The 25566-nt window shown below is 42.4% G+C and overlaps 1 protein-coding gene across 1 annotated transcript in view; it reads right to left on the minus strand.

Annotated features, from left to right (window-relative positions):
* si:dkeyp-120h9.1 (Y+L amino acid transporter 2-like) overlaps positions 1-25566 on the minus strand; it is a 140494-nt gene that overhangs the window by 50733 nt on the left and 64195 nt on the right. The window contains exons 4-6 of the mRNA XM_043719096.1: positions 9740-9865; positions 7780-7924; positions 861-984 (exon numbers count right to left, since the gene is read on the minus strand). Coding sequence (XP_043575031.1) covers positions 861-984; positions 7780-7924; positions 9740-9865 — 395 coding nt within the window. The remainder of the gene's footprint in view (positions 1-860; positions 985-7779; positions 7925-9739; positions 9866-25566) is intronic.

Consider the following 25566-nt stretch of genomic DNA (forward strand, 5'->3'; position numbering starts at 1 on the left):
TAGTGAATGAAACCTTTGAAGAGCAGGTGTGCATGCTGGAATGGATAGAGATAGAGGAAGCTGATGAGCTGAAAATTTTGTTAAACATTAAGATTGACAAGTCGCCAGGCCCGGACCAGATTTGTCCTCGGCTGCTTTGGGAAACGAGAAATGCAATTGCTTCGCCACTTGTGAAGATCTTTGCATCCTCGCTCTCCACTGGAGTCTTACCTGAGGACTGGAGAGAGGCAAATGTAATTCCTTTATTCAAGAAAGGAAATAGGGAAATCCCTGGCAATTACAGACCAGTAAGTCTCACATCTGTCGTCTGTAAGGTATTAGAAAGATTCCGAGGGATAGGATTTATGACGATCTGGAAGAGCATAGTTTGATTAAATACAGTCAATACGGCTTTGTGAGGGGCAGGTCAAAGTTGAAACTTTATTGCTGGAACAGCACAGCAGGTCAGGCAGCATCCAGGGAACAGGAGATTCGATGTTTCGGGCACAGGCCCTTCTTCAGGAATATCAGGAGATTCGAAGTTTCGGCCGCAGGCCCGTCTTCAGGATGAAGGGCCTGTGCCCGCAACGTCGAATCTCCTGTTCCCTGGGTGCTGCCTGGCCTGCTGTGCTGTTCCAGCAATAAAGTTTCAACTTTGATCTCCAGCATCTGCAGACCTCACTTTCTCCTCCAAGAGTTTCTACTTAACTAATGTAGACCTCTCATTTGCAATGGAAACAGTTAGCAACATACAAAGGAGTTCAGTACATTGAGGAAGGGAAATGCAAATAACATCATTGCAAGGCAAACTTCAACAGGTGTAAAGTGAGTCCCAAAGATGTTCATTGTGGGTACATTTCAATCTCAAAATGAGGACTTACCACAGCCACAGCATCACTGTGGAGGATGGTGGGAATATCCAGGACAGCATAATAAGCCACATTTGTTAGGATGTAGATACCAGTTACAAGAGGCATAGAAATGGCAATGGCTAACGGTAGATTCCTTTAGGAAAGCAAACAACATCATTGTCACATACATAAATGCAAAAACACAGCAAATGAACAGTAAATGATTCATTTACCTCAAATCATTTTCCTTTACCATAGCTTCAACAACCCAACCTAAAGTCATTGTAGGTTTTAGGGTTTACAACCCTCCTGGAATAACTAGCTGTTTTGTGGATTTGGTGGTTCCTGGTTGAAACAGCAGCCCAGATGTTTCAGTTATTTAAACCTCCTTGCCACAGTGCTCAAACATCCCTAGTCACCCCCAATGACAATCATCGTGGTTTGTGACACCACTACTGTAATAAATCAGGAATTGGAGTGCAGAGTGCTGGGAATTGGTTGAGTAAGGAATATCTTATTCTGTTCCTAAAAAAATAACTTTGCTTATATTTCACACTTAACATTTAAAAGTAATTTTAAAGAATTCTAATTTCCATCCAGGAATAAGCAGGGATATACAAGCTCTCTACATGTGGTGCAGGGATAATATCACATTCTAGGCTAATGTCCAGGGAGTATGGGTTCAAATCTTATGTAGATAGTCCAACTAGGGAACAGGCCATATTATTAGGGAATGTGCCTGGCCAAGTGATTAGAGTTCTAGTGAGGCAGCATTTTGGGAACAGTGATCATAATTCTGCAAGTTTTAAAATAGTTATGGGAAAGGATCTGAGTGGTCCACAGGTAAAAGTGCTGAACTGAGCCAGGGCTAATTACAACAGTAATAGGATTTGGGGATGGGGGAGGGGAGGAGGCAGCTGATGGAAGGGAATTCCATATTTGACATGGAGTATTTTAAAAACCAGATGACCACAGTTCACGATCAGCATGTTCCTATGAGGATGAAAGATAAGAATGGCAAGATTCAGGAACTTCAGATGATGAGAGATATTGTCAGTTTAGTTAAAACAGAAAAAGGAAGCATATGTAAGGTTTAGGACACAGAAATCAAACTAGGCATGTGAAGAATATAAAGGAAGCAGCAAAGAACTTAAAACATGAATGAAGAGGGCTAGAAAGGGCCAAGCAATGTCCTTGGCAAGTAGGATTAAGAAGAATCCCAAGACATTTCATATGTATATTAGGAGCAAGAGGGTCATTACAGAAAGGATAGGTCTACTTAAGGACAAAGGAGGGAATGTTTATGTGGAGCTACAGCAAGTGGATGAGGTCTTTAATGAGTATTTTACATAGTATTCAACAAGGGGAAAGACATGGATGGTGTTAATTTTAAGAGGGGTTTGTTGACACTTTAAGGTCATTTTGATATTAGATGGAGGAGTTGTGGGTGGTTTAAAATATATTAAGGTAGCTAAGTCCCCAGGGCATGATGAGATCTATCCAATGATACTGAAGGAGACAAGGAGGGAGACTGCTAGGGCCTTGACAGAGATCTTTGTGTCTTATTTAGCCACAGGCAAGGTCCCAGAAAACTGGAGAAGAGCCAATGTTCTTCTTTGACCAAGAAAGGCAACAAGGATAATCCAGGAAATGTTAGACCTGTTAGCCTTACAGCAGTAGGAAGAAAATTACTGGAGAAGATTTTTAGAGCCCAGATTTACTTGTATTTGGAAAAAAATGAGCTTACTCAGGATAGTCAGCAAGGCTGTATGCAGAGGAGATCTTGTCTCGCAAACATAATTAAGTTTTTTGACAAAGTGATGAAGATGATTGATGAGGATAAGGCAGTGGATGTTATCTACATGGACTAAAGTATTTCACAAGGTTCCTCATGATAGGCTGATCCAGAAGACCAAATCACATGGAATCCATGGTGACTTAGCAAGTTGGATACAAAATTGGTTTGATTATAGAAGACAGAGGTGCAATTTTCTGGCTGGAGATCTGTGACTGGTGGTATTCCACAGGGATCAGCGCTGAGATCTCTTCTGTTTGTAATATGAATAATGATTTGGATAAAAATACTGGTGGTCTCATTACTAGGTTTGCAGATGACATGAAAATTGGTGGAATTGTGGCTAGGGAGGAGGGTTGTCAAAGGAATCAGGATATAGTGAGATGGAAAGTTGGGGGAGAAAATGCAAGTGGATTTTAATCGAGACAAATGTGAGGTGATGCATTTTGGGAGGTCAAATGGAAGAGGGAAGTGGCCGGACCCTTGGGAGCATTAACATAAAGAAGGATCTTGGGGTCTAAGTCCATAGCACCCTAAAAGTTGCACATAAGTGGATAAGATGGTGAAGCAGGTATATAGCATGCTTGCCTTCACTGATCAAAGATTAACAAATCATGTTGTAGCTATATATGACTTTGGTCAGGCCACATTTGGAGTACTGTGCACAGTTCTGGTTACTGCACTATTGAAAGAATGTGGAGGCTTTGGAGAAGATGCAAAAGCGGTTTACGAGGATATTGCTTGGATTGAAGAGTATTAGCTATAAAGGGGAGTTTGGATTGTTTTCATGAGTTTTAGTAGCTGAAGGGTGACCAGATAGAAGTGTATAAAATTATGCGGGGCATGGTAGGTGGGATAGTTGGAGTCTTTTTCCCAGGGTAATAATGTCAAATACTAGGGGGCATGGATTTAAGGCGAGAGCGGGAAGGTTTAAAAAAGATGTGTGAATAATCTTTTTTACACGAAGGGCAGTAGGTGCATGGAACGCTCTGGCAGGGGAGGTTTGTGAAGCAGATACGATGGCATAGGTTAAAAAGCACTTGGACAAACACATGAACAGGCAGAGAATTGAGGAATATGTATCATGTGCAGGCAGATGGGTTTAGTTGAGAATAGCATGGTCAGTAGACATGGTGGGCCAAAGCTAACTCAGAGCCTGTATGGAGAGAAAATTCACTGCAATGTAGCACTGACTGTGGCTTTCAGCAAAGTGCTAGAGATGGATGAGCAAAGGAGTTAGGGGAAGGAGGCACTTCTTTGCTTTCTCTAACATTTTCTCCCCGTATCAATTGCTGCTTACTCAACGAGAGCACAAGTAATTTGGTGAGTATCTGTTAAATGGTTATAGTCTGGTCTATTCCTAAGGTTTAAAATAGTCCAAGAACTTGTGGTTGATATTTCCAATCACACTGTTCAGGGATATTATAAGACACCTCTGCAGCAGCTGGGATTTGAATCCAGGTTTTCTGGCTCAGAGATAGGGACACTACCACTCCACCACAAGAGCCCAATACAAACTGGTGTAAGGTTCCTAAAACATGAAAGAAAGGAAAATAAGCAATGAAGACATTAACTAAAATACAGTAAGATTGGCAGGACAGGTGATGTTTCATGGCTGCAACATGTATGAGCTCCTGGATGCCAATGTGATCGAGTTCTACAGGAAGTGTTTGAGACTTGAGAAGCTTTGATTGAGAGAATCTGAGGTGGGGGCTGAGTTGCAGGCACTGCCTCATGTCAGGGAGGAAGAAGGTTCCAAAGATATTCATACCAGGGGGCACTCACGTGCCTTGTGACTGGGTCCATTGATTTGATAAGTGTTCAGTGACAGAAGGTGGCTGCTCCTGAGGCAGATAAGTGAACCCTAGGCGCAGGTGCCCTAGCCTTTGCAACTGTCTAACAATTCTGAGATTCTTTCACCTTATTCGGATGTAAATTGAGAGATGCAGGGCAAGTGAGATAATTGGATATGGCACGGTGGGACAGGAAGTCATTCAAGTGCAGAAAACGAAAATGAATGTGATAGTGGTGGTACAGGACAGAATAGAGAACACTGTCCTCTGTAGCAAAGAGCAAAGTCTGCAAAGCAATGTTGACTGTCTGGTGTCAAGGTTCAGGACATCTGCTCCGTCCTGGAGAGGAGCTTACAATGGGAGAGGAGGATCCAGTTGTGTTGTTCCGTGGCCCCCTAACTGTACCAGACTGTAGGATAGATGACAAAGGAATAAATAATTGGAGCTTGCCAGAAAGGTATGGTGATAATCATGGGAGAGTTTAATCTATAGCAGACTGGGAAAATCAGACGGGCAAAGCTAGCCCAGATGAGGAGTTCATGAAATGCTACAGAATAGTTTCTTAGAACAGCATATTCTGGAGCCAACTGGAGAGAAAACAATTCTGCACCTTGTGTTTGAAATTAGGTAGCATTACTTAATCACTTCATAGTAGAAGTTTCCTGTAGCAGTGATCATTACATTCAGTTTGAGGGAGAGAAGGGGCAGGGAGTCAGACTAATATGGGTAAATGCAAGAGCATGAAAGTACAGTTAGCCCAAGTTAATTGGCAAATTAGGTGAAGTGATAGGTCAACAGAGATAGTGACAGACGTTCAAAGGCATATTTCAGAATACCCAGGATAGATACATTCCAAGGTGAGAATCTAATATCTGTGTTTAACTAAAAAAGTTAACAATACGGTGAAGCTTTTGTTTTAGAAAGTACAATTGCACAAAGATCGAGTACACATCAGAATACTAGAAAGAATGTAAAACCAACAAGGAATGACTAAAAGATTAAATTAAGTGAAAAAAAAATAGTAGAAGAGAAAGCTAACTGAAAACATGAAAATAGATAAAAATGTGTAGAGATAGATTCAAAAAACATTAGCCAAGTGAATATTAGTCCCATAGAAATCTGGGAATTCATAACGGAAATTTAGGACATGACCAATTAATTCATAGAATCATTACGGTGTGGAAACAGGCCATTTGGCCCATCAAGTCCACACTTACGCTCTGAAGAGCATCCCACCCAGATCCAGGCCTCCTACCGTATCCCTATAATCCTCCATTTCCCATAGTGAATCCACCTAGCCTACACATCCCTGGTCACTATGGGTAATTTGGCATTGCCAATCCACCTCGCCTGCACGTCTTTGGACTGTGAGAAGAAACTGGAGCTCCCCCTCCCCCAAGGGAACCCACTCAGACACAGAGAGAATGTGTAAATTCTACACAATCACCTGAGGGTGGAATCGAACCCAGGTCCCTTGTATTGAGCCACGGTGCCACCCCAAGCTGACGTCTACTAACATCTGGAGGAAAGTGTCAAAATTGGGAAAGCTGTCACAGAGACCTGTCAAACAGTAGTCATGTTACTGAGAATTGTACCTTACAATGTGCCAGACATTACCACACCATCTCCTGTATGTCCTATCACAGTGATGAACAGAAAGGAGAGAGTTGCCCGTTGAATCCACAACTGAGAAATGCTCCTGGCATCAGGTCGAACATGGACAAGGAAACCTGTTGCTGGTTACCAATCAACATTGTGTTTCTGACTGTTGACTGATTGGGAAAGTAACTGTTTTAAAAGTCAAGAACGTTTGAAGGATTACGGTAATTCTTGAAAGCAATTAACCAGACTATCATTGTAAGTGCTGTTTGCACAAGCGGTAGGGTAAATTGAATTACAGATGAACCAGGAGACTGTGTACAAATGGAGGTTTGACTGACAACAAGTAGCTGATTGGTCTGTGGAATGGTGACCATTTATCAATGACACAGGCATTTTGCCTGCCAACAAGTATGTGATTGGTTCCAAGGAAACCAAACTACTTGGGGTAATAGTGTTTGAGTGGGGAGCCATGGGACCTCCAGTAGGGAAGGAGCCATTTTTCCTCTGCATTACAAAACATCTCATACTTGAAGATTGTCAGTTTATGTTGGAAGTTGTGACTTTTAATTTATTAGGTCAGAGATGTTGGGACCAGAGGTCTTGACTCTTCTTGTGGGGCAGCATACAACTAGAAGGCATAATCTCACAATAAGGGATTGCCCCTTTAAGAGGTGCGGAGGAATTTTTTCTCTCAGAGAGTAATGAATCTGTGGAATTCTTTACCACACAGAGCTGTAGAGGCCGAGTTACTTAGTATATTCAAGACTGAGATAGAGAGATTTTTAATCAGTAAGGGAATCAATGGTAATGGGGAAAAGGCTGAAAGTGGAGTTTAGGATTATCAGATCAGTCATGATCTCACTGCTTGATGGAGCAGAATTGATGGGCTGAATGGCTTACTTCAGCTCCTACATCTTACGGGCTGTTCTGATGAGTCCATATACCTTAATTAGCTACGCTGCTGGTGGCCATTATTTCAGAAAAGACAAGAGACATATCGAGTGACACCCCATATTTCTCTCAGATGGTCTTCTAATTCCCCAGAGTGGAATGCATCAAGTTTTAATCGAATAGGGGATTTATAGAAACAAAATATATAGTTACTAAATTGTACGAGAAGTCAGTCAAAGTTTGATAGTGACTTATTGAGCAAACTGAATGATGAATTGCAAGTATCTTTCAACACTCAAAAATGCCATCCATCAATTGTTTCTAGCTGCCTCCAGCAGATGGTTGTCAGCATAAGTGTCCTATAAAAATGAGAAACATATGCGGAGGGAGACATCCCAACCACTAACTGCTAGAACAATTCAAAGAATGCGTAATATGAAAAGGTTTAGCTTGAAGTGGTTTGCTGTTAAATCAGTGTTTTTTTGGGGGTGGAAAGAAGAGGAGAGAGAAAGAGAAGAGACTTAATGTGACTCATTGAAAATGATCCCTCAGGACTCAGAACTAAGTGCAGAAGAGAGGATAATATTTATCAGTTAGTGTACTTCATGACCATAGCCTCTTAAACTAAAACAGGAATTACTCGAAAATATCTCAGCAAGACCAGCAGCATCTGTGTAGGGTTAAAGTTGCAGGTCCAGTGACCCTTCTTCAGTTCTGCTTTCTCTCCATAGATGCTGCCAGACCGACTGAGTAAATTCCAACAATATCTGTTTTTCTTTCTGATTTCCAGTTTTCTCTGTATAGGCTATTCTCACCTTATTTGATTTGCCCTCAGTTTCACAAATCGAGATAAACTCTCGATACTCACCTCTCAGGGTTTTGGATCTCTTCAGTCACAAAATTAAGTGTGTCCCAGCCAGAATAAGAATATAATGCTGAATACAGAGCTAGAGCCATCTCACCACCATTTAATTTGGAACCTTGAAAGGAGTTTTGGAATTTATCCGTTTCTCCTGCAATAGACAATTCCAGTATTAAGAAATGGAATTTTGAACATCTTATAGAATCCAAGATTCCCCACAGTATGGAAACAGGCCCTTCAGCCCAACAAGTCCACACCGATCCTCTGAAGAGTAACCCACCCAGACCCATTTCCCTACCCTATATTTCCCTCTGACTAATGCACCTAACACTATGGGCAATTTAGCATGGCCAATTCACCTGACCTGCACATCTTTGGATGGTGGGAGGAAACCAGAGCACCTGGAGGAAACCCACACAGACACTGGGAGAATGTGCAAACTCCACACAGTCAGTCGCCCGAGGCCAGAGTTGAACCTGGATCCCTGGCGCTGTGAGGCAGCAGTGCTAACCACTGAGCCACCATCCTGCCCTCAGGCGCCCTCTTCAAAAGGTAAAGGTACTGAAACCTTTGTAAATATATGTAGTAATTTTTTAAATTTGGCACCGATGAGATTAGGAGTATGCTGGTTCATCAAATTGATTATATGGACCTCTTGATTATCTATGAAGTATTAGAAACATAGTACAGGGGATATACACGCACTGTTAGAAACTTTACTTACAGCATAACTCACTTAAGAAAGAATGCAACTTTCCCTTAAAAAAAGTGTACCAGCAGACAGCCTTCACCCTTGCCCCCTCAACTGACTGCTCAGACATCCCAGTATTTGAGGAGGAATCGACTCAGTATTGAAACAACTTTTGGTATTTTGTGTGGCCATTCAATTGGACAATAAGTATATTTACATTGAGGTAAATAAATTAAAACCTATGATGATTGGACAGAATAAAACAGCAAACTTTGCAGTGTTTGAGGGATATCATTTTTTTGTCGGTTTATCAAGAGTGCCAGTTCATAAGATGCCGGTTAAAACAACGTTTTCTGTATATAACCTTTTTGCAAGGCACAAAAAAAATCTTTTTCAAAAGAACGGTTACATTCCCAGTCTCAAAAATATGGGTACACCTTGAGAGTTTAGACAGTGACATGATGTGGTTCAACAGGCAGGTGCAGGGCTGAACAATACAAACTGCAGTCTTGCAGAATAAATCAAGGTTTAATTGGCCCAGTTGGTGGCACTAGAGTAATCCAACAATGATAATGAATCACTGAAAAACTGGGAGAGCTGCCAATAAATCCCACATTCCCATGGAGCAAAATTCTGTTCTTAAGTGCTGTGTGCAGAGTTCATAAACATACGGCATCAAGGAAGGAAAAGACAAATCTACAGGTACACAGCACTTTGCACATCTTCAACATGTCTTTTGAATTGGAGGCAATGAGACCAATGAACTTCAATATTACAAAGTCCCAAACAAACATAATATTTTTGAGTTAATATTAGTGGAGGAAGAATAACCAACTGCACTTCTTCAATTAGTGCCATGGGATATATTAGATTTTACCTAGACAGGCGCTGGTTTAATATTTTATTTAAAGTACAGCTATTTGAATAATGCAGTACTGTCTCAATATGGTGCTGTGGTGCCAAGTTAGATTACATACTCGCCAGAGGGATAATTAAACATACAGCCTTCTGAGCCAGGCAAGAATCCAATTTAAACTAAAGCAGCTTATTATCTCCCATTATGTATTGGCAGAAGAATTGTACTAGAGACAGAGAGAGACATATTTCAACTCTCGTAACTTGTAACTGCAGTTTGTCAATGGGTCAAAGAATTTAAACAATGTTGGGACTCTTCTGCAGCAGTTTATTACTTTACAAACATAAAATGATTGTGTACTGTATGTCTCAAAAGATTTCCAGACAGTTAGAAATGTGCAACAAATTAAAGCGGTTTACCTTGGCAAAGCTGCACCAACCCAGCTATGATGATGATGATCAAGGCAACCACTTTAGCAAAGGTGGACACCACCTGTACTGTAGCTCCCCACTTCACCTTGGCACAATTCACCAGTGTCAGCATACCTTTAGATTCAAAACATGTGGTCAATTATTGAACAAATTCAAGAAGATCCTAAACTAATCCAATCTGCCTTCCTATGTCATTGTCTTTATCTGTGCTTCCAAAATATATTCAGCAGCTTGTGTGGCAACCATATCTCAAAGTCCTAAATCAGGTCATGGGGGAAATACCTTCAGTTAGGGATGTCACCACAGTCAAAAACAATGCATAAATTTTTTTTAAACCTGCGTTCAAGGGATTTGATGTCACCAGTTAGACCAGCATTTTTTGTCCATCCTTAACTGCCCAGAGGGCATTTGGGGAACATTCACATTGATCTGGGTCTGGAATCACATGTAGGCCTGAACAGGTAAGGACAGCAGTTTCTTTTCCCCTTATGGACATTTGTAAGCAGTTAGGTTTTTCTGACAATCGGCACATGGTCATTATTAGACTCTCAATTCGAGATTTTGTTTTAATGGAATTCAAATTTCACTACTGCAAGACTTGAACCCAGGCCCCAGAACATTTCTTGGGTCTCAGGATTAATAGGCTGGTCATTATACCACAAGGCCAGTGCCTTCCGATCTCTTAGTCCAGGGACTTGGTCACAGTTAGTCAGCTGCTTGATGTGGTCTGGGGTTTCATATCACTGTAGCCTGGGGAGTGAGACACATTGAGTCCTGCAGGCCCAGTGAAACCGGTCAAGAAACTGCACTGAGATCAGTCAGGACCCTGGTCGCTCATCAGTCAGGGCTGTCCATCCAAGTTGGTTAAGGGGGTGGGCACAGTCCGATCTGGGGGCCTGTGCACTGCAAGTCAAGGTGAGTTATCAGAGGTCAGAGGTCATCGCTCTGGTAGAAAAGCTCGGCAATTCAATGGTGGGGATGGGAGGCAGCATGCTGGGCTGGAGAAGAGACAATACTTGTATGGAGGGGGGGACTCAAAATACAAAGCTGGGCACAGTAGTGCATTGGAAAACATGTGTGACTGTGGGAAAGAGGTAATCGATGGTCACCAACACTCTGCAAACGATGGAAAACAGTGCATTATTATGTCTGGTTTTGGCTAAGTGTAAGCTCAGGGGTAATTTTAGAAAATGGAGATTTAAATTGAAGAGTTTAGAATGGTGGAACCTCAGAACTGATGAGTTTAATAGGGACCACAAGGAAAAGAAAGTGAAGGTTTGAGAGGACTCCTAGATTACCAGACTGAGCCTGGGATTCACTCAGCAAAGCATGTTCCCTTCCCACCTTATCCAAATCCCAAATCCACACTGGAAATGTGAAATGGCTGCCAGCAAAACATGGATGGTGAGCTGGGTGGTTTTGTCTGTCTGAGCACATAGGTTCTACCTGTGAGTGATGTGAGGCCCTGACAGGACCAAGTGCATTAACTACGCACTTACACAGACAGGTTGACGGTAGCTGAGTATCCAAGTATGTGGAATCAAATCCTGGTCACAATCTTGACCATGCCATGGGGGGAGGCAATGTCCTAGTGGTATAATTACTAGAGTGTTAATCCAGAAACTCAGCAAATGTTCTGGGGACTTGGATTTAAATTCTGCCATGGCAGATGTTGAAACTTGATTTTAATGTAAGAGATCTGGAATTAAGAAGCTACTGATGGCTGTGAAACTGTTATTGAATGTTGGGAAAAACCCACCTGGCTCACTAACGTCCTTCAGAGACGTAAATCTGCCATCCTCACCTGATCTGGCCTGCATGTGACTCCAGAGCCACAGCAATGTGGTTGACTCTGAACTGCCCTCTGAAATGGCCGAGCAAGCCACTTAGGTGGAGCAATCGCTAAGAAGTCTCAGCAAAGAATGAAACCAGATGGACCACCTGGCATTGACCTAGGCACCAGAAAGACAACAGCAGAAACACTGTAAAGTTCACCTTGGGGACAGTGCAAATTGGGAGAACTTTTTCACAGACTAGTCAAGCAACAGCATGACATAGTCTTAATTGACAGACAATGTCCCAGAAACCACCATCACCATCCCTGTAGATGTCCTGTTCCACCAGCAGGATAGACCCAGCAGCTTAGTGTGCCAGGGTGCAGGTGCTTGAGGTGGGACAGAGTTGGTGGAAGAAGGGGAGAGGGAGTTACATTTTTGATTAGGGCGAGTATCACAGCAGTAATCGGAGATAAAATAACTGAAGGATCATCCAATGAGGTTTTGTGGGTGGAGCTAAGAAGTAAGCAGGGGATGGTAATGTTATTGGGGCTGTACTATAGGCCCCCAAGTAGGCAACGGAAATCAGGGGAACAAATTTGCAGGGAAACTGGGGAGACTTGCAGGAGCAACAGGGTTGGTCTTAGCGGGGGATTTTAATTTGCCTAACATAGACTGGGACCGCCAAAGCGAGCATTAAGGACTATTTTTATTTTTGACTTTTATTTGTTAAGAGTGTTCAGGAAAGTTTCCACAAGTAGCATATAGGGAGTCCTACTCGGGAAGGGACAAAATTCAACCTCTCCTTGGGAAATAGGACAGGATACATGGTGGAGGTGACAGTGGGGGAGCACTTTGGGACCAGTGACCATAGCTCTATCAATTTTAAACTAGTTATGGAGAGGGACAAAACTAGTCCACAGGTTCAAGTTCTAAACTGGGAGAAGGTAAATTTTGATGGAATTAGACAGGAGCTTGGAGGGGTTGATTGGAGTAGTTTGTTTGTAGACAAAAGGGCGTCTGGCAAGTGGGAGGCCTTTAAAAGGGAGATAGGTAGAGTTCAAGGTCTATGTGTTTCTGTGGGGGTGAAAGGCAAGGTTGGCAAGAATAGGGAACCCTGGATGACAAGTGATATTGAGGCTTTGACCAGATAAAAGGAGGAGGCATGGCTCAGGTGCAGGTCGCTGGGATCAAGGGAATCCCTGGAGGTATATGGAAAATACAGGTATTTACTGAAGAAGGAAATCAGGAGGGAGGAAGAAAAGGGGGCATGAGATAGCCTTGGCGGAGAGGATTAGGCTGAATCCAAAGAGGTACTTTAAGTATATTAAAGGAAAAGGAACAAAGAGGGGGAGAGAGAGAGAGAGAGACAGAGAATAGGACCCCTCAAGCACCAAAATGACATGTGTTGAATCGCGAGAGATGGGCAAGGTTCTCAATGAGTATTTCTCCTCCGTGTTTACCATGGAGAAAGACGAATTGGGAACTTGTGGAAGTTATTGGTGATATCTTGGGGATAGTCCATATCACAGTAGAGGTGGTGTTGGATGTATTAGAAATGTATGAAGGTTGATAAATCTCCTGTGTTGACCAGATATATCCAAGAACACTGCAAGGGGCTAGAGAAGAAATTGTGATGGCCCTGGCTGATATTTGTGCATCATCGTTAGCCATGGGTGAAGGCGAGCAAATGTGGTGCCATTATTCAAGATGGGCTGCAAAGAAAAGCCTGGGAATTATAGACCAGTAAGCTTAACATCTGTAGTAGCTAAGTTATTTGGGAAGACTCTGAGGGATAAGATATACATGCATTTGGAAAGACAGGGTTTGATGAGGACTAGTCAGCATGACTTTGTGAGTGGGAGATCATGCCTCCCAAATTTGTTAGAGTTCTTTGAAGAAGTGACCAGGAAGATTGACAAGGGCTAGGTGGAAGATGTCGTCAACAGGTATTTCAGTAAGGCCTTTTTTATCAAAGATATTTTTATTAAAACTTTTCTTTCTTTCCAAAACCTTAAAAAAAAGATAAATTACACCAGCAAACATTATTCTATATACATATAACAACAAAAAAAGGAGAAAAAAATGCAAAAGAGTAACAACAATACACCCAAAACACAACAATACCCAAGTGCAAAACAGACAAATCAGTAAAAGGTAGTTAATGAACAAATGAACAAGCAAAACAGCTCAGGACAAAACATTAGCTCTTGACCTCCGAGAGCACCAAGTATTACACACAAAATATTCGGAATTCTTCCTTCAAGGATATTAAGAACACTTAACAGGATGCCAAGGCTACACAAAAGCCCGAGTTAAAGTGGCAGATCAATCTGCATCAGAGTAGTGTAGAAAGGGCTGCTATACCCTATAAAAATGTTCTGTTTTCCGGTGCACCATAATTGTAAAAAGGTTCCAGAGGGAGATTTTCCATAATAAACCTATACCAACCCAGCAGAGCCGGCAGGGGGGGGGGGGGGGGGGGGGTGTCCAGAAACCAAACAATTAAACTATTTACCTTGCGCTGAAAGTGAAGTTTCTTCCTATGAGCATCCGAAGAGGGTATATTGGGTAGGCCCAGGAGGAGAGAGATAGAGTCCATCTTAATCTTGGCCCTCAAGACTCTCTCTATAATCCCTGCCATAGAACTCCAATACTTACAATAATAAGTTTGCAGATGACACCAAAATTGGAGGTGTAGTGGACAGCGAAGAGGGTTACCTCAGATTACAACAGGATCTGGACAGATGGGCCAATGGGCTGAGGAGTGGCAGATGGAGTTTAATTCAGATAAATGCAAGGTGCTGAATTTTGGGAAAGCTAATCTTAGCAGGACTTTTACACTTAATGGTAAGGTCCTAGGGAGTGTTGCTGAACAGAGACCTTGGAGTTCAGGTTCATAGCTCCTTGAAAGTGGAGTCACAAGTAGATAGGATAGTGAAGGCGGCTTTTGGTATGCTTTCCTTTATTGGTCAGAGCATTGAGTACAGGAGTTGGGAGGTCATGTTGTAGCTGTACAGGACAATTTTGGTTTAGAGCATGCAATTCTGGCCTCCTTCCTATCGGAAAGATGTTGTGAAACTTGATAGAGTTCAGAAAACATTTACAAGGATGTTGCCAGGGTTGCAGAATTTGAGCTATAGGGAGAGACCGAATAGGCTGGGGCTGTTTTCCCTGGAGTGTTGGAGACTGAGGGATTTATAAAATCATAAGGGGGATGGATTGGATAAAAAGAGACAAGGTCTTTTCCCTGGGGTGGGGGAGTCCAGAACTGGAGGGCATTGGTTTAGGGTGAGAGGGAAAATATACAAAAGAGACCTAAGGGGTAACCTTTTAATACAGAGGGTGGTGCACGTGTGGAATGAGCTACCAGAGGAAGTGGTGGAGGGTGGGACAATTACAGCATTTATAAAGCATCTGGATGGGTTTACGAATAGTAAGGGTTTACAGGGAAATGGTAAATGCGTGCTGGTAATTGGAACTTGTTTAGGTTAGGATATCTGGTTGGCTTGGATGAGTTGGACATCTCTATGACTCTATGATATGCCTTAATCAGAGAGCTTCCGCCAGGTCAGACAGCATCCATGGAGAGAGAGCAAGCTAATGCTTTGAGACCAGATGACTCTTCATCAGAGCTGAAGTAAAGTGTGGAGGGAGGCAGCATTTACTCTGTAGTTGGGAATGGGGGGGGGGGGGGCGCGGAAGAGAGTGGGTGTGGTGGTGGTGGTGGGTTTAGAGTGCTGATGGAGAAAAAGATATTGATAGTTCAGATTAAGTCACTGGAATGTGAGAATGGCAGGACATCGGTGTGTGTAACTGCCGGACTTGAAAGAGAATACAGCCCCACTGGAGTGGAGGGGAGGGGAGAGAGGACATGGTGACAAAGCATGTAACAAGTAAAGCTACAAAGGGAAGAAATATGAATTGTTTCACAATTTGCAGGTGTTGAACTCAATATTAAGTCCAGAAGGTTATGAAGTGCCTCGTCTGAAAGTGAGATGTTGTTCTTCCAGCTTGCGTTATGTTTCACTGGAACACTGCGGCATGAAAGGACTGACGTGTGTGCATGCTAGCAGGACGCAGTGTTAAAAAGACCAGCTACGGAAGGATCCGGGTCCTGCTTGTACACAGACCGGAGGTGTTCTGCAAAGTGGTCACCCTGTCTGTGTTTGAAGGAGGTATAGGTGATGTGCTGCTTCACCTGGAAAGACTATTTAGGCCCTTGGATGGTGAGCAGGGAGGTGGTGAAGGGACAGTGTTGTTGCTTCTGCAGTTACAAGGGAACGTGTGGGGGGTGTGGGGTGGGGGAAGAGAGAGAGAACTTGTGCATCCCATAGGGAATGAGCCCTGCAAAATGCAGACTAGGGGAGTGAGGGGAAGCTGTGTTTGGTGGTGGTGTTGTTCTGCTGGAATTGCCTAAAATGTTGGAGAATGACCCTTTGAATGCGGAGCCTGGGGGAATGAAAAGTGAGGGCCCATGCTGTTGACAGTGATGAGAAGGGGCAAGGACAGAAGCATGGGTGATAGGTCAAACCCGTTGGGGAGCCTGACAACCACAGTGGGCAGGAAACCACGGTTATGGGAGAAGGAAGCCATGTCAGCAGGTAGCATCATCCAAACAGATGTGACGTAGACAAAGATCCCTGCTGTGATCACCCATATTTGTTGCTTTTAGTACAGATTCCAGCATCTGCAGTAATTTACTCCTTCATTGCTTTTTATCTGGAGTTTATTTGAAGTAATTTACAGCTACAGTATCTCTCTGATGTATCTCTGCAGGAGGTAGTTCCATGTGGGAAAGTCAGGGATTAGACAGTCGCCCAAGGCTGGAATCGAACCTGGGTCCCTGGTGCTGTGAGGCAACAGTGCTAACCACTGAACCACAGTGCTGCCCCTTTTTAAAAAAAAAAATCAGTAACCCACCCATTCCCTACGCTATTATTCTACATTTACCCCTGACTAGTGCACCTAACAAACACATCCATCAACACTCTGGGTAATTTAGCACGGCCAATTCATCTAATCTATTCACCCTATCAAAACCGCTCTTCCTCTTGAAAACAGCTATAAGATAACTGCTTGTCCTGCTCTATTCCAAGGAGAACAATCCTCACCTTTCCATATAATTGAAGTCCCTCATCTCTGGTTACGTCTCGTGCGTCCTTTTAGGTTTTTGCATTTTAAACAGTGTGGAGTCCTGCGTTGTTCACCACATTCAGGTAAAGTTCTGAAACTCTTTGATGCCATATTCTATTTTTCAATGTAAAAATTCAAGTAACATGTATTTTTTTCAAAAAAATTGTTTTACAGCCATTGAGAATCTCACATATAAGCCCTACTCTCTCCTTGTAGGAAAGCTTCTTCATCTCAGCAATCAATTTAGTAAAACTTTACTGCATCCCCTTTTGAAGGTAAATATATCCTTGGTTAGGTGAGGAGACCAAAATTGTGCACAGTTCTCCAGATGTGATCTCACCAAAACTCTTCAACTGCAGTAAAGTTTCCTGGCAATTGGAAGCAGAACAGGAAACACGATTACCCTACTGACAACTTCTTCCTGCCTTATTTCAATGATGTTGTTGTACAGTAGCAGAAACTGTACTGGTGTCTGGTTGAACACATCAGCTGGGGCCTGTCATGACCAAAGATAACAACTCCAGATCATATTGAACTTAACTCCAACATTGTTTTAATTCCAACATGAAACAAGGCTGCCTATCTTTTTGTTCACGTGTGGGACATAAAGACTGGCCCAGCCAGTGACGCTTATTACCTATCCCTAGTTGCCCTTGAGAAGCTCAAACTGCTGCAGTTCACCAGCTGGACGTTGACTCACAATGCTATTATGGACAGAATTCCAGGATTTTGACCCAGCAATGTGTTTCCAAGTCAGGATGGTGAGTAGCGTGGAGGGGAATTTGAAGGTGATGGTGTTCCCATGCATCTGCTGTCATGTCCATCTAGATGCAAGTGGTCATGAATTTCCAAGGTGTTGTCTGAGGATCTTTGATGAATTTTTGCAATTCATCTTGTAAATGTTGCCACTGAGCATTGGTGATGGATGGAATGGATGCTTGTGGATGTGGTGTCAATCAAGTGGGTTGCTTTCTCCTGGATGGTGTTCAGCTTCTTGACTGCTGCATCCATTCAGCTGAGTGAGCTGCCAGAGGGTGTGGTGGAGGCTGGTATAATTGCATTTAAAAGGCATCTCGATCGGTATATGGATAGGAAGCGATTTGGGCCGGGTGCTGGCAAGTGGGACTAGAATGGGTGGGGATATCTGGTCGGCATGGACGGGTTAGATCGAAGGGTCTGTTTCTGTGCTGTACATCTCTATGACTCTAAGTGGGGAGTATTCCATCACATTCCTTGACTTGTGTCTTGTAGATGATGGACAGGCTCCAGGGACTCAAGAGATGGGGACTTACTTGCTGCAGTTTTCAAAGCCTCTAAACCTGCTCATGTTGCCCAAGTATTTATATGGCTGGTGCAGTTTAATTTCTGGTCAACGGTAATAGCCAGGACAGTGAGGGATTCAATGACAGTATCACCATTGAATGTCAAGGGATGGTGGTTAGATTGTCTGTTATTGGTGATGGTCATTTCCTGGCATTGTGTGATGTGAATCTTCCTGGTCACTTGTCAGCCCAAGCCTGGATACCGTTTAGTTCTTTTTGCATTTGATCATGGACTGCCTCAGTATCTGTGGAGTTGCAAGTGGGGCTGATCTTTGTGCAATCATCAGCAACCATCCCTACTTCTGACCTTATGATGGAGGGAAGGTCATGGCTGAAGCAGCTAACGATGGTTGGGCCTAGGACCCTAACCTGAGGAACTCCTGCAGAAATGTCCTGGAGGTGACCTCTGACAACCACAATCATCCTGTCAGTGTAATGTTTCCCCCTATTCCCACTGATTGCAGTTTTGTTAGGGCTCGATGATGTCACACTCAGTCAAACACAACCTTGATGTTATGGGCTGTCACTCTCACTCCTCTCCGGAAGTCAGCTGTTTTGTCCATGTTTGAACCAAAGCTGTAATGAGCTGAGTGGCCCTGGCAGAATCCAAACTGGGCACCACTGAGCAGGTGCTGCTTGATAGTACTGTTGAAGACATTTTCTACCACTTTACTGACAAATGAGAATAAAGTGATGGGTTGGTAAAATCGGTCAGATTATTTTTGTCTAGCTTTTGTGTGCGCAGTACATACTTGGGAAATTTTCCACATAGTTGCAACACTGGTCTCTACCTAACAATAACTCGAAAAACTTGATTCGGAGATGCCGGTGTTGGACTGGGGTGTACAAAGTTAAAAATCACACAACACCAGGTTATAGTCCAACAGGTTTAATTGGAAGCACACTAGCTTTCGGAGCGACGCTCCTTCATCAGGTGATGGGAGTGTCGCTCCGAAACCTAGTGTGCTTCCAATTAAACCTGTTGGACTATAACCTGGTGTTGTGTGATTTTTAACTTCGAAAAACTTGGTACAACCAAAGGACTGTGGGCATAAATTCAGTAGCTGTCTGCAAGGGGGAGACTCTAGGGGCCATGTCACATTTGATGTTGTGTCAAGGAAGCTTCCAAGTGATTGACGTGAAATGGGCAAAGGGCACAATAAGCTGAATTGTTGCCACCCTGGGAGTTATCTCTGACTGAACCTAGTGGGAAAAGAGATAGCTGTATGGTGAGAGATATGTTTGGGTCTCCCTTTTTGAGAATACAAAATGAACAGGGATTGTAAAGGAGTCTAACCCTGGTCTAGGTGAGCAGGCAAAAGAATTGGTGCTCGTGAACTGTGGTACAAGAGCAATAGACAGAAACAGAGCTCAATGGCATTGAATTTAGATCAGAGGAGACAGATATAAAGCTTCAAGAGGTTCAATGATTGCACATGGACAGTCAATGGCAGTGAATGCACCAGTTATCTCTCACATTCTGTCCCATTCACAAATCTCCAGTCACTTACCTGCCAACAACTTTGAACAAATTGAACACCTTCCTAACACTCTTATATTTCACTGTGCCCTCACACATTTAGCACTGCTGCAAGTCCTATCACTCATATCTCAGTTCACACACACTGCTTGTTATTCAACCATGAGAGCCACATCCACCTGACACTCACTGATGTTCTTCCCTCTCTCGTTCATCGAAGGAGATGTAGAAACGGAGGCAGATGGCGGGCCGGTGCATGCAGGTCTTAATCTCCATTCTTGGGATGATGAGCTGGCCAGTTGCAATTGTTATTGTATTGGCTTGCATATTCATGCCCCATCCTCCTCCTCATAATCCACAATCCCTTCAGATTTATAAATTACAAACAGTGGAATTATGTATCTCTTATGTTGCCTCCTCCCATTACACTTCTCCTCTTGGCCATCACTGCTGGAGAAACAAAGACATGGAGAGGGGATGTTCCACCTTATCAGAGATTGGGTTCACACCCAGATTCTTTTGCAGAGGACTGAAACAGACTCTGTGATAGGCTGCCTGCAGAGGAACACAGATGGATAAATCAATAGTTGGTGAAATGGAAAACCTGCCAGTCAGTCTGTGGTTGAAGAATTTAGACGAGTCTACTACCAACTTGGCTGAAGTCCTTATGCAAATCTCAAGACCTATCTTTTGCAGCACAGCAATAGGAACCACTACATTTATAATGTATTCAAACATGGTGCAATGTCTAATTGTCTGTATCTCAGCTTTCATTGCAGCACATTCCACCAAATGCTGAATGTTGCAACAGAACCTAAGACTAACCGACAAGCTTACCTTCCTCACATCAAGATTGTTACTTAAATTATTCAAAAGGGCTTTCATGATGTTTATTAAATCAGCAATCTGTCCTCTTGCACGCTGAGGACTGCAGAGGAAGTATCCCAGAAGAGTGATAGTGGTTCAGTGGAGGAGGAACTCACTGTCCCCTCTCAGAAAGACTGGATTCACACTCTCACCCCTGCATCAAGGCCAGTGGTCCCATCCACTGGTCAGGCAGGCTACTGCCACTCATGCCAAAAGGATGCACCTCACAGCTGATCCTTCCATGCCCACAGCTCTTTGACACCCATCCTCCAAAATCATTTGTGTCTTCAAATCCCTAAAGTCAACAACACGCACACTCCCACCAACACCCCCAAACAAAGGTTGGCAGTTTTCCACGAGCCAGGCTGCTGCCATCGCTACAGAACTGAGGATCAGAAAGATTTGGAAATGTTTCACTTTTGCCCCATGGCCAAGCAAACACCATGAAGGCCAACTGCGAACAGGGAATGGGGTTTGTATTTAATGGTATTACAGATGGACGAGTTGATCAGTAATATTCTGTTTTAGAAACTTGTCCAGTTGTGTGGTATCTTTGCTCATTCCCTATCATCCTGTGGTCAAATTGGTTGTCAGAAACCATAACCCTATCTGGAAATAGGTGCTTTACCTGGATAAATTCATCCATCATCTACTACATTTTAAATCGTACTGATAGAAGTGAATGGGGTTCAGTCCTCTTCCTGAAAGATGAGCTGTGAGAGGTAACTGGGGAGGGGGCATGGAAGGAAGTCAAAAATGGCACTGCTACAGACAAACTATTCTACATACATTTGGCAAAAGTCCCTCGCAAAAATATTAAAGCCCTCCGCAAAAATGGTTTAAACATGATGTCAGGACCAGAGGGATGAATTCACACTCCTGCACACCATCGTACTTCAATTAAAACATGGTTTCCGGATTCAAAAATGAACTAGCTAATTACAAGCTTTTGAGTGAAAGAAAGAAGAATTTTATCACTATTAACTCGGAGGAAAAAAACATATCAAACACACACACAGGTACAGAAGTTTAAAAAGGGGAGAGTTTCCAGAACTAAAAATAAAATTCAAGATTAAACAGTTAAAAGAATATCCCTAGAGTATTTGAGGTATTCAGTTTATCCTGAGATCACAGTTGTTGAATTGATGACTTGTATCCCAAAATGTGAAACTTCCGGAAATGTGTAAATCCAAACAGGAGGCTAGTTTGTCATTTTAATGATGCATTAATTTCGGTTCAGTGTGGACCTTGTTTATTTATATTTTAATGAACTGACTCCACATGTGATCACTGTGGTCACCTTCCTTCAGCTTTTTTTTTTGCCTTTTTGAAAACAATTTTAGGCCATAAAGGATCCCAAGTGTTAAAAATATGATGGAAGTTGAATATCATAACAGTGGCTAACAGCAGAACCAAGTATCATTTTGGGGGCAAAATGGTACATCTAACCACAAAACAAAATCAGGATAGCCAAATTTTGAACTTTAGCCTCTTCGGGGTGACGCAGCTTACTGTGTATACCAGCTTGTGTTTCTAGATCGAAAAAAACTTACTGAAGTTCTCAAACCATCATTGTCCTGTTTGAACCATGGACAAGGCTCCTGAAGTTCATTACATAAAAGCAGTAATTGTTCTTAATTCAGGGTAAAGATCACAAAATCTTGGAAGAGTAGGGTAGGTCGACCAAATCACTTGAACCAGTCTTCGTCTTCTCCTCGACATAAATTGAAAATTTTTTCTTTTGCTTCATGGAAACTTTTATCAAATGTTACACCTCACCAGGGTAGCACACTGGAAATCAAGCCCCACTACTGTATTCCCAGAGCCATCACAACAGTTAAAGATTTTATCAAAATGTGCAAATTCCCCGATTTATCTGTCTTTTAGACCCAGGCTGACAGAAAATATAGACCATATTTCTGTACTTGAAAGAATTATTTATTACAAATAAATAAATTTTAGCGACATGTTAATGACTATGAACCACTGACATAACTCTACGAATTAAAACTGTAATGTCCTTATACAATTCTACACACTTGCAGACAGACTCAAAAAAAATGATGTTCCAGATGGAGGGAATAATTGGGAGGGCAGCTTAATGGTCCCTGTCCACAGGGCTCACTGAGATGATACTTGCCTCAGACTTGCTGCTCCTCAATCTTTCTTTTCCAGGTATTTCCACTTGTTTGCAGTCGGCACAAAGCAACTGGTTCACAACTTAGAGTGTCTGACCGAGAGGTTAAAAACAACAGCTGAGAGCAACTGATGAAGAAAAACAAACTGAACCTCTTCTGGCTCCAAGTTTTGTTTTTACTCGAGAGAAAAGGACACCACTTCTCCTTCCAGAAGGTCTGAAGCTTCTGTCTATGTCATTGACACTAGTGAGCTGTTGGCTACTTCGAGTCAGAGATGTACAGCACCGAAACAGATCCTTCGGCCCAACTTGTGTTGGGAGCCAATCACATAGTTGTTGGCAGACAGAAAGCCTTTGTCATGAACAACTAGTCATCGCACCACAGACAAACTAGCTACATGCTGATGGCCGAATCTCAATTTGTATATACCTCTTGGATGTCAGGCCGTCGACAGTAACCTGCTCCAGTGCTTGAACAAGCAACAGCGTAAACAACACTTACAATGAGTGTCAAGTGATACGCTTTTAAACACTCCCTTCCACAATCCTTGGTTTTTAAAACATAGCTTTTACTTAAAAAAAAACCCTTTTCACATTCTAGTCGGCAATCAAAGAAATAGAAAAATAAAAAACTTCACTATAAAATCTTGTTGCAGATATAAATACATGAATCAACTTCTAACAACTTTGTGATAGACTGAGCATAGATCGAGGTTTTAAAGTGACAGTGAAATACATCACTGGCATAAGAAGTAGTATTTAGATTCAGAAGGATATAAAGCGATGGATCAATGGATTTTCACCTGAAGGGTCTAGGTTTGAATCCTGACCAGGATGGATGGATGAATCAATCCTACCATGCACTGCTGATTATATGGTCCTCTGTACAGGACATTTGATCAGTCTAAATCCAGCTTTCAAATGGGCTACAGCTTCACAACAAATACAACTTCTTCTCATTCAGTATTAATGACTAACCAACTTACTCAGAGATGTCATAAAAGTCACTGCAAACATTGGAACAGAATGCTGCTGTGGACAGTTTCCATAAAAAATGGACTGTTTCAGTTTCTGCTGCGAATGTCTCTCACCCAGAACAACAGGAATGAAACCCACAAATCTGAAGACGGCAGAGAATTTTTAACTTTGTTTGTTTCTGCGAAGCTGCATTTTATTAATTGATTAAGAGTAATCAAACATAATTAGCTGCCAGTTTCTCGTCTGTTTAAAGACAGCAAAGTGCCAACTGTGTAAATAAGAATTACAAACTACTTTACATACATGCAATATATTACCTGGGATATTCTTGAATATGTATCAATTGCCTCCCAGTTATTTCCCAGTATGTGGATACAAATGAAATATTACTGAGTTGAGTAATATTTCATTTGTATCCACATACTGGGAAATAACTTGGTCAATACAATAAAAAGTGTCACAGTAAACATAGTCAAAAAGAAATGTTAAATGACTGAGACTACTGTAGTCCAGTACGTCAAACCTTCTGTAATATAATGTAACAAACCATATGGGTGGCTTAATGGTTAACACTGCTGTCTGAAAGCGCCAGGGACACGGGTTTGATTCCAGCCTCAGGTGACTATCTGCGTGCAGTTTGTGCATTCTCCCAGTGTCTGCTTGGATTTCCCCTGGGTGCTCTGGTTTCCTCCCACAATACAAAGATGTGCAGGCTAGGTGAATTGGCCAGGCTAAGTTGCCCATGTGGTGCTTAGGGATGTGTAGGTAAGTGCATTAGTCAGGGAAGACATAGGGTAGGGGAATGGGTCAGGGTGGGATATTCTTTGGAGAGTTGGTGGACTTGTTGGGCCAAAATGGCCTGTTTCCACACTGTAAGGATTCTATGATTAACATAAAAGCATTTGAAATATTATGAAACATGAAAACAGAAAGTGAAAAACGCTTGCATCCAGCATACCTCCCAGGTTTTTTTATATAAGTCAGCCTTCAAATAAAATTTGGAACTGTATATTGGCTCTCATAAGGTCAGCTCACTAATCAAGGTCACAAAGCTCACCCGGATTTTCATCATGGAAGATATTACTTAAACGGACCTTAGAGGTTTATAAAATCATGGGGGGCATGGATTGGATGAATAGACAAGGTTTCTTCCTAGTGTGAAGGAGTTCAAAATTCAAGGGCACAGGTTTAAGGTGGGAGGGAAAAATCTTTTTAAAAACCTGAGGGGTAACTTTACCATGTGGAGTGTGGTGAATGTATGGAACAAGCTGCCAGAGGAATTGTTGGAGGCAGATACAATTACAACAATTATCTCCCCCATTACCTGCGGTTTCACACAGCCTTGCTGATCTTTGAGGGGCCCTATTCTCTGCCTAGTCACCCTTTTGTCCTTAATGTATTTATGGAATCCCTTTGGATTCTCCTTAGCTCGATTTGTCAAAGCTATCTCATGTCCCCTTTTGGCCCTCCCGATTTTTCTCTTCAGTATACTCCTACTGCCTTTATACTCTAAGGATTCACTCGATCTCTCCGGTCTATGCATAACATATGCTTCCTTTTTCTTAACCAAACCCTTAATTTCTTTAGTCATCCAGCATTCCTTTCACCCTAACAGGGGTATACTGTCTCTGGACTCTTGGTCTCTCATTCCTGAAGGCTTTCCATTTTCTAGCCATCCCTTTACCTGCAAACATTTGTTTCAATTTTTGTAAGTTCTCCCCTAATACCTTCAAAATGAGCATTCCTTCAAATCAGAACTTCAACTTTTAGATCTGGTCTATCCTTTTCCATCACTATTTTAAATCTAATAGAATTATGGTCGCTGGCCCCAAAGTGCTCCCCCACTGACACCTCACTGCCTTATTTCCCAAGTGTAGGTGAAGTTTTGCACCTTCTCTACTAAATCAGAAAACTTTCTTGTACACACTTAAATTCCACTCCATTTAAACGCTTAAAACTATGGCAGTCCCAGTCTATGTTTGGAAAGTTAAAATCCCCTACCATAACCACCCTATTATTCCTACAGATAACTGAAATGTCCATACAAATTTGTTTTTCAAGTTCCCATTGACTATTGGGGAGATCTATAGTTCAATCCCAATAAGGTTATCATCCTTTCT

The sequence above is a fragment of the Chiloscyllium plagiosum genome, chromosome 29, assembly GCF_004010195.1.
Source record: "Chiloscyllium plagiosum isolate BGI_BamShark_2017 chromosome 29, ASM401019v2, whole genome shotgun sequence".
NCBI classification, from domain to species: Eukaryota; Metazoa; Chordata; class Chondrichthyes; order Orectolobiformes; family Hemiscylliidae; genus Chiloscyllium; species Chiloscyllium plagiosum.